The following is a 10,896-nucleotide window of genomic DNA, read 5'->3' on the forward strand; positions in this document are numbered from 1 at the left end:
CACAATACTTGCATTATGCAAAACCACCAAACCAGCCATTTTCCCTAAGGGCAGCAATTTCAGTTGCTGTCCTGAGAATGCCCGTCTAGCATACGTCATTTCCGTGCAGACATATTACTCACCATTTGACAAAGTTTACTGCGATTAGCATATGCTTCTCTTTATTTTTATTCAAAATGTACATACATGTTTATTGTTAGAATGTTTTGTTACAAAAATAATTTTTACACAAACTCTCTTCTAGAAGATACAAGAATTTGACGTCGATCAAAATGTTAGATAGATACAGACATAAATTTATTTTTGTAAACAATTTGTAAAACATGGAAACATTACACATGAGTAAACAAAATGCATAATTTAAACGACCATTATGCACAAAGAATATCACAAAAAGGAATGATAAATTCTTTATTTCAAATTTAGTCTTTGAACAATTCTTCACATGAATTCAATTTTATTTTGCTTAAAATCATATCACGAAATAGCATGTTTCTTTTAACGGAAAAATATATATTGTATCTTCAAAAGTTGTGAGATTGTGTCAGAAAAACGATCTCTCTGTTTTCTGTGCACCTTGCAGACGAATAAAGAAATCGTTCAATCATTCAAATTCGTCAATGCACTGATATTGGTCGTTTTTGCTTCCCACCCATATACCATCACATGCTGAACATTGCAAGTTGTGTACGTCCCAGTTGACTCATTATTCTGACCACACATTAAACATGACTTCTGCTTGTTCCCGCATATGTTATTTAACAAGAACAGCTCATGAATTCGGTACAAATTTTAAATGCAAAGTCTGTCCGTAGACTCAAATCAAAGTATAAGTTTAAACAAATTAAACCATTACACAATGCTGATAACACAAACATGATCTATAAATGGAGCATCAGAAACTCAATGTTCTTCGATTGTTACAGGGTTATTATAATAACTCTTTTTATGCGCACTATGTCAACAAAATGAAGTCGTTGAAGCTTACAAATACGTATGCGCACTATCAGTCCTATTGGCTTCGCCTACACATTCCATCGAATATTAATGCTGAACATTTCATGCTTTGTACGTCCTAATTGTCCCCTTAACGTTTGAGCCACACGTGACGCATGACTTCTGTCTGTTCCCGCATGTGTTACAGGACACGAGGTGACCACATGGCAGAAACACGAGGGAAACTTCAAGCCGCTTACAATAGGAACAAAGAGCCTTGTCCCGCAGGTGTTGGTTTTCGTGGGAAAGTACTGCCGCCATATTTTGTTTCATGGCAGAAGGAACATCATCTGTAAATATAAGATAGCTGATTTAATACCTTCATTTATAGCAGAACTAAACAAAATGTGTTTTATCTTATGCATAAACCGCAGCCCGATAAATCGATATAAGGAATAAGTAACACGTCAAGACATGTACAAAATTTTAAAAAATAAACATGATCATGAATGCATGTACATATGCGAAGTAGTCAACATCTTTGTATAAAAATGTGTACTTGAATGTCATCAGACGAATTGACACTCAATCTTGAATCAGGAAAATCAACATCAACTACTGTCGCTTCTTAAGAAATCAATATAATCTGACAGTCTTAAACTGGTACAGAAGGTATACAATATTCTAGCTCAAACTATAATATATTAAAGAATATTAGAGGCGGTATTCATTTAACTTCTTAAGACATTTCCTAAAGTAAGTCACTTTCCTATTTTTATTATTTCTTAATTCATTTGAAATAAAAAATAAATAGTTTCCAAAATACATTATTTCTATTGACCTTATTGTAAAAACATACTTTAATTTTAAAAACACTTAAACATTTCTTTTACTTTGACTATGAAAAAATGAGAAATCATCTGAAGTTCAGAAATGACATAAGATGCTTTATGAATTCGGCCCCAGTTCTCTGATAGCTTCATTAACCAGCGTCAATCTTATGTCAGGTGGACCAATATATTTTTGTACTATTTCAAAGGGTATTGTTTGCTGATTACATGATTAAATGTAAAAGAAATGACCTTAAAGTGACACTCTTATTCAAAATCAATACATGCACATGTATAACAAACATCAATTTTCACTGATAAACTTTCAACTACTTACTAAATATTCCATTTATGGAAAATATTAATTACTGATAACAATACTCTAACCGTGTATTTAATAGCAGAAAGCGCAAAAATGTTAAATGATTGGTGAATGCTAAAATATTTTCTGTGGTCTACTATAGTCTCATAAGGTAGAAATACCGTGTTTTATGCTCATTTCTTTCGAATTAAACTCGGTATCCTTCAAATAAAACATTGTTTTCGACATTTATTCATCCTTTTGGGAATATTAAATCAATATTATTAATTGTGGTAAATCTTATCTGGGAGTAAGAGTGCATCTTTAAATAGTTACGTACGTCATACATAAAGTGGTAAGAATGTTTACCTTTGTTCTTTATCTCAACTGAAATAGGACGTGAAATGAATCATTTTGCAGCTTGTAGAGGCCAAAGAAGCTTGCTTGTTATATTAGTGTTACCTTTGCTTTTTCTGTACACCCTTTTACATGATTTAAAACAGATTTAGAGTCACTAGGAATTAAAACAGACAGGTATATAACGGATACCTTTAACACCAAAATACTCACCCATAGATTTCCCATCAATAAGGTCTTTTTCGTCTTCCATTGTCAGTATTTCCTGCATCAGATTCATCCCAGTGATGGCGTTTGCTCCTAGAATGTTTCATTAAACGGGTAAGAAGTTATATTAAGGTCTGTGAGAATACTTAAGAAGTAGATACATTCTTTTTACTTAAAACACAAAAACTAACAATGACGCCCCTCCGTGTAGCAACCTGAATAAACAGTGGCCAAAATTCAGCTATGAAGTAGCAATTCAGCTAATCATGAAGGTCTAGTTTTGTGTTATCCATATACACATATAAGAAGAACAAAGCATTTAATTACATTTTGGAAGATATACCATTTGAAATCACAAATGACATCAAAATTTAAGACAAGTTTCCATTTTTTCTTCTCAAAATTCTCGGTTTGAGACATATTAAAAACATGTGTGAATGAAAAATGGAAACGGAAAACATAAATAAGAACGAGGTTAAAAAAGATATGGAAAGCACATTTTACTGGAGGCATACCCTAATGCTTAACAATGACTTGGAACGATAGCTGCAACATTGTATCAAGTCCTAGCGCCGGCTTGAAATGTGTTCAAATTCTAATGAAATAAAAATATATTCAAAGCGAACGAAAACAACACCGTCAAATATTTTTTTTAACGAGAATCATAGTAAAATTTCAAAAGAACTGTTCGTTTATCAGCTGATCAAAACGATCGGTATCTCTATACCCTAAGGTTATCATCAATGAGTGAACAACTGCTAGGCACAACCAAATGTAACAGCTTCACCAGTTGGATAAAAGACAAATAATAAAATCCCTCTGGAGCGTTTAATTTTGAACACTTCCAATTTTTGCTAAACGCATATTCATATTAACATCTGAATCTAATAGTATATAATTCAAACTAAAACCAATCATTCGTCGACAAATATGCCAAATTTCAACAAAAAAGTGTAAAAAAATGATTTTTTTTAAATAATAAAAATCGATATTCATAGAAACTTTGACCGGACAGACGAAAGACCTTACTGACATGATGTTTACAATAGTGCATTCTCTATAGTTTTTCTGATTCTATACATTTATAAAATAACCACTCAAAAATGTATAGATAAATAATCATATGTGTACCTTTGGATCTCAGGACTTTCACAATCGCCTCTCTAACCAAATCTTCACTATAATCATTTTGCAATACACTTTGAGCTGCTTCTGTTTTCATCAATTTGTTAATATCATCAGCAGATGAATCTTGCCTAGCTGGAAAACAATAATATAAATATTTGTTACCGCTACTGGTGTTGCATCACATGATATATTGTATAAAAGATGGAGTCTCGATTTGGAAAATTTTATCATTGTATTAACGACATTGAATCATAAATCATAAATATGAACTTTGCGTATGTTTATGTGTTTCACTTATATTTCATCTTATATAAAAGAATGATAAAAGTATTCAATCCAAGCAGTTTCTTACCGTTAGGTGTAGATAATTTAGAATTGTCAGCTGATTTCACTGCTCCTGTTTCTTTCTGGAAGTTAGGCAATATATATATTAAGTATTTAGTACAATCATAAAGATAACAACATATTACAAAATTAACCTTCACCTATCGGCGATGATGGATCTTTTTATATGTATGTGACCATAATGCCGCTTTATGAGAAGTTCAATAGTTTTAGTTCCATTACCTCGTTCGTCAGTTCCAGTGCAAGTTTAACCAGGTTCACGAATTCCCTCCCTTTCTCCGAAACCACGTGATTACAATCAAGCGAAAACCGAGCATGTTCAGTCCAAGGATCGTCGTTCTCTGACCAATGTCGCAATCCTGTAAACATTAAAAAACATACATTTATAGCAAAACTGTAGCGTTCCTTAGAACTGCTTTATTCTACATGCACATGTATTTAATAGTCACGCATTAATTATATATCATTGATCCCAAACCACGGATGGTGATGATGTGTTGTTCTCAAGTTAGTCCTATGGTTCGATTGTTTTACCTCTTAAATCCATTTGGAATATTTAAACTCACCTATCCCACAATAAAAACAACGCGTACAGTCCTCCGTCCCCGCAAAAAAGAACCCTGCTTCTGATAAGAGCCGTGTAGAAGCAGCAATGTTTTGACAAGCTTTAAAACTGTCCAGTCGCGAAGCCGTTGTAGTGTAATTGGGATATTTTGGAAACTTTGTAGAGCTCACTACGGCGCTTGAAGAAGAATTTGGTGTTTGTCTGGCTGAAGCAGTGTTTCTTGCAGTTGATGAAGGGTTTTGAGTTCGTCTCTGCGTCTTTGGACTGGTCTGTCTAATCTTTGCTACTAATGATAAAAATGATTAAAGTAGTCAAAGGGACAATTTCTTACGAAAACCTTCAGCAACTGCCATGTTAAATAAATATAGTATACATTAAAAACATGTTAAGTTTTACAAGTAACAATTATTATTACCAATTTATTGATAGCAAAAGTTAAAATCTGCAAGCCTGTGTTACACGAGCTATGCATGTTTATAGAAGATATTGGACATTTAGTAAAAGTAAAAATACAACGTAGGTAAGTTCAGATGAAATTATGGTATAATCTTCAAATTCATCACTTCGAAATACACTGTACGGCCTATTCTATAACAAACCTTGTTCTTCCCAAGACTGATTCTGAGGGTCTTCCGTAGGCTGCACCGCAACTGTATAAATATCGGCCACAGCCCTTCTTATATGCTTAGGTGGAACCAATAAACCCGTTTGCTTTGGCCCCGAAAGAGGAGCAGAAAACGTCGTATATTGGTAGTTCTTGATCTGAGTTGAGGTTACGGGCAATGACTGGTACTGGCTCGCCTTGTATGCAAACCCTCCTTGTGGCACAAGGCTTGTGGGCTGTGTTGTTTGATCAAATCTACCCTTTAGTGATGTATTTCTACTATTGCTGGAATAGGACGACGGTGCTGATGTCAAATGCTCTGGTGGATATGAAACCATTTGATTATCCCACAAGGCATTATCCATTGAAGTGTTCGTTTTTATATAATGAATCGGTTATGTTTAACCGCTCTGATTTTGACCTGCAAAGATAAAATCATGCCCTGAAATTAAATGCATATTTGTAAATTATAAGTAAAACAGTTGATGGGATTAAATTATGTACAGTGTAGTCGAACAATAAAAATCAACGGCTATGTATTAAGAGGTTTGCAAACACAATTGTTGGAATGTAAACATTCCTGGTCCAAATGTATTTTAAAATGAAGGCGTATATTTAAGATCATTACCAATCGTATATATCATAACGACTTTCAAAATTTCAATGCGGTTATCCTTAATTTAACGCATTTAGTTTAGTTTATACATTTGTGGCATTCAATGCTACCTATTCCGTCAAAGCTGCGGCAGCTTTTGACCGATTTTCAATGGACGAGAAGTTTAATACGGTGTACAAATTACTTTTACACACAAGAAAAGGAACGCTTTTTTATTGAACGTTTGTTAATAGAATACATTTAAATTGATTTCCTGTTATTATGAATTAAATCTTTCCAATACAGATAGTAAACATAAATAGGCGTAAAAAACCCTAAAGTAAATTATATCAAAGGTCACCATCAATGTGACGTCATCAGAAAATAGTCAACAATGGAAGGCTAATTGAGTATTTAAAGCCAGCTTATATTTTGATCAGAATGCAACGGGGATCTTTCCCGTATATTGAATAAGATGTTTGTGTAAGAGGTAAGAAGAACATTAAGGCAACTCATTATCTTTAAAAAAATAACATGTCATGGAAATTCGTTACAATTGTGAACACCTTATTCAAACGATCTCCATCCCCATCGTTCGAACGGAGATGAAGTGAATTGGTAGCAATCAAATCTGCCTAAGTTTACAACCAAATAATGGATCAGAAGAAATGGTCAGCACTCAACGACGGTGCTTGAAAAATAATTATGAACAGATTTTCATACACCTTTGAATATTTCCATTCTATTGTTCATTTTGGTAAATTTAAAAATTGAATAATCATGACAGATAGTGGTCGCCTACTATCTCAATATACTAACAATGGTTTGTTAAGACGTTCTGTAAGCATCGATGCCTTTGCTTCGTAGTCCTATATGAAATAGTTGTGTAGATTTTTATATGTCACATTTACAACTTGTGCGCATTTCATTCTATACTTGTTTTGTTCATTGCCAAATTATGGCCGATACTGCCAATTCAACTTGGTAAAAAATAGTATTGTATTTAATAAGGTACATCTTTAAACTACGTTTTCAATAGTTTTTATAACTTTATGTTTCTTATGTGTCCGAATACTTGTATGAGGTTTCAGAAGTCCAATTTAACAAAACAACAAAATACAATTTAACTTTTCCGACGGTATATACAGTTTTTCACCATCGTAAATTACCGTCATTCTAACAATTTATAGGACATTCATAAGAATATAAATTCATTATGCAATGGTGGTTATCCAATTTATATATCAGTCTGAAAAGACGTAGATGTCTGAGATTCTATTTTTCGAAATTCTGTTTTTAGTCGCATGTCCACGTATAAAGTGGATTCCCATAGCTTTGATTTATCAATAGAAGGTTGGTCTAATTTTAAATCACAATACTTTCATATCATTCAGAATAAATATATATACTTGAATCATTATTAGTTCACACCTTGTAAGTGTTGTACAACGGCTAAATAATGGACGTATGTGTGTGTGAGAGCATATTTATACTATATACATATGGTCACACACACACATACCTCCACTATTATATAATATTGTTTGTCATATTAGCTCTTTGGAGCATAGTGCACACACATAATGTAACCCTGGTTAGAGCTACCCTGGTCCTTTACAATGCACATGCGAAAAGCACTGTTACACGGAACCCATTAGTTAACGTCCCTCCCGATAACAATAAGTATTTCGCGTAAATAATCGTAAATTCTTATCAAAATCCAGCAGCGAACGTAGGCGGGGCTTATTATATACATCACTCGGGTTATTAATTGATAGTTTTATTGAAATGTAAAGTATGTTACCTTTCAAGTTCATTTCTTAAAATAAGATGAGAAAGGATTTGTTCTATCATTTAATTTCATCACATCTTTCTCTCAAAATGTTATTACACAATATAGGCTAATACAAAACATCTATTCTTAAATAACCGCATTATAATGCTTAACACATTTGACTCTATGATAAAACAAAAAAGTGACAGAGGTACAGATAAAAAAAGAGTTTTTTTTATAAATATTTTTTTTAATTAATAGCTATGTGGCCACAAATTTCCAGTGTGTACGCTTACTTCTGCGCTCACTGTACAACCCGGGATCCCTTGTCGGACAATCCGGCACGCCTTGATAAAAGGCGAGTGCGCTAACCACTGCGCTAACAGCACAACCCGGGACGCTTTCGTTAGAAGCGAGTGTGCTAATCACTGCGCTAACCGGACAACATGCTTCGCCTTGGTGAAGAGTGCGTGTGCGTATTTTCTAACTTGACATATTTGCTAAAGAGTGTTTCCCACTGCAATTACCGGACAACGCAAGTATTGATTCGTAGTTTTGTTACATTAAAAAATTACATAAATTATTAAAATTAGAAAAGACGGAATAAAACGCATAGGCAAACAACTTGTTTTAGGTACAGATAAAAAAAATAGTTTTTTTGTAAATAATATTTTTTTAAATTAATAGCTACGTGGCCACAAATTTCCACTTTTAGAAGCACAAAATTATCGCCAATAATATCTGTACCTAAATCATATACTCTTTTTTGTTTTGATCATTAGAGTCAAATGGGTAAAACATGAAAATGCATTAAAAGGATTGGCTTCAACCTATATTGTAACCTTTAAAATGTTGAATTTAACGTAACAAATGGTTCATACTTATATGATAGTTTAATGACACATACCTTAATCTACATATAAACAAATACTTCTATGGTATGTACAACTAAATATATATATGAAGATACTTTCTTTAACATTATAAACGTATACAGAAAATCAGAAAAAAGCTTATCATGAAATATCAAATTGTTCTTACCTTCTTAAAATCCATACAAATGCTGATAACATTTTACGAAATAGCCAACTTATAAATGTTAATGTGGTATGTAATCTTTTTTTAGAGCGGGATTCCAGATTACGTAGCTAAACATGTGTATTTGTATGATCAACTTTGGTTTCCCATGGACGTGAGTTCAAATTACAAAAACAATGTTCACGTGACATAAGTATGTTTACGATGATAACGTAGTACTTTTGAAATTCAATCTTGTATACGTGCTGGGGTGACAATTAACAACTACTTGTTGATCATTAAAGAGATATTCATATTTATAATCGATATAGCAAACATACATTTTGAGTGATAAACCTTTAACTACTTACTAAATAATGCATTAATGGAACATATCAATTACTGATAACAAGATTGTATAAACCATGTGTTTAAAGCCACAACTATTAAATTACTGGTGGGTCCTTAACGAATTACGGAGAATATATCATATTGAAAGTATATAATTTCATAAGTTGAAAATTCCGTGTTTTTGCACCTTTCTTTCATATTACACACGGTATTCTTAATAATAACCATTGTTTTCGATATGTTTTCATCGTTTTCGGTAAATTATAACAACTGCATTAATTGTGGTACTGCTTATTTGGGAGTGAGAGTGCATCTTTAATAATGCAAGTAATTCTATATATAAAAGAACAATTTGAATAAGGATGACTATAGAGCAGCAGTTTCCTATCATTTCCTAGTGAATAATAAGGCAAACTTACTAATTGTGTATCATGGCTATAATATACGAATCAGAAAAAGTAAATATACAATTATGTTTTTAAAGCTGAACGGCGTAAATAGATATTTGCATTTTTCTGCTGAATATTCTAGTACATGATATCGGAAAATCGTGTTTACATACAGTGTGGATACTGACGTAATATGTTTGAAGGCCAGTATGTGCTGTGGTTATTATTAACAATTACTTTCACGCATATACGTCACGTCATATTCTCTGAACTTCTGATATTGTGTTGATAAATTTGCATTCGCTCTATTATCACTGTTGATTTCACATGCACATTGTACACGTAAACATCCTACTTATTAATACGGGTTCTAAACCGAGCGAAGCTCGTCAGAGCCATATTAAGGCTACCTGTATGCGAGTATACACTTAGCACTACTTTCTTTCAAAAGCCTGAAAAAAGACGTAAAGGTGATAGAACCAGTATTTTTTCTGTTCATAAACCATATTGAGCAAGTAAATGCCGGACACCAAAATTTCTTTAGAGCGTGACGAAACTGCGTTCGGTAGTTTTCGTCATCGCCAAATCGGCCGTTTCCGTGAAGAATATATTCAAATGAAAATTGGAACTACGAGATGCGAAACAGCACTCCATCACTTATCGAAATAGTTAAAAGTATGCTTAACGACAATTACTATGAATACTTTCGGTAAACAAACAAAGACAAATAAATCATATTGCTTTAGGTTGTCGGAGATATATATTTTGTATTCACTTTTTCATTAAAGATATTCATACGCATTGTTTATCATTCTTACGAATGTCACTGTTTAGTATATTCTCCAGTAGTAGTCGTTATGAAGTTTACAATACTATTTAAATGTTTGATAATTGTTGGACGGATAGAAATTGCCAAACATTTTTCCCTGTTTGATTACCGATTTAATTACGACCATGGACTACACCGGTACACATAGCAGAGGTTGTCACGTACATATAACCGGTATGATTGTTTTGTAAAAACAATAAATGAAAGTATCAATTTCATAAACTTATGACATGTGGTTGACCAGTTCAGAAATTCGCTATGGCTGAGTGAGATATTGTCACTAAAAGATGGATGGGGTGTCCGTGAGTCACATACATGGCTGAGTGAAAGATTATGACTTAGATCAAAGGAAGGGAACACCTTTCAATGATCAACACGGCTGATTGAGAGATTGAAACTAAAACGATACAAAGGAATTGTGTGGCAGGGGAATTCTTCTGCCATGCAACACCACTTTTGAGTGACCGATTGTTATAAAATTAAGACGTTGGACGGGGAGGGTACGGGTAGGTTATCCCCTCCTGCCAAGCGAAACTGTGGCGAAGTGCGAGATTACGACTGAAAAGATAAATGGACGGTTACGGTCCGACACCATGGCTTTGTGAGTGATTGTGACTATAAAGATGAATGGATTTGCTTTGATCCACCGAGTGTGTGAAAGATTGTAA

At 33.4% G+C, this 10,896-nt stretch overlaps 1 protein-coding gene across 2 annotated transcripts; it reads right to left on the reverse strand.

Annotated features, from left to right (window-relative positions):
- Window positions 1–4: 4 nt before the first annotated feature.
- Window positions 5–5,717, reverse strand: LOC128205348 (baculoviral IAP repeat-containing protein 2-like). Of its 2 annotated transcripts, none has more exons than XM_052906916.1 (7): window positions 5,269–5,717; window positions 4,671–4,955; window positions 4,327–4,463; window positions 4,112–4,166; window positions 3,763–3,891; window positions 2,638–2,724; window positions 5–1,286 (listed from the first exon to the last, which is right to left on the reverse strand). In XM_052906916.1, the coding sequence occupies exons 1-7, from the start codon at window positions 5,636–5,638 to the stop codon at window positions 1,060–1,062; spliced, it is 1,290 nt and encodes a 429-aa protein (XP_052762876.1). In that variant the 5' UTR covers window positions 5,639–5,717; the 3' UTR covers window positions 5–1,059. The 2 variants fall into 2 exon arrangements, with proteins under 2 accessions (XP_052762876.1, XP_052762877.1); XM_052906917.1 differs by having other exon boundaries at window positions 4,671–4,952; window positions 5,269–5,716.
- Between the last annotated feature and the right edge of the window lie 5,179 nt (window positions 5,718–10,896).

The sequence above is a fragment of the Mya arenaria genome, chromosome 10 (genome assembly GCF_026914265.1).
Source record: "Mya arenaria isolate MELC-2E11 chromosome 10, ASM2691426v1".
NCBI lineage: Eukaryota > Metazoa > Mollusca > Bivalvia > Myida > Myidae > Mya > Mya arenaria.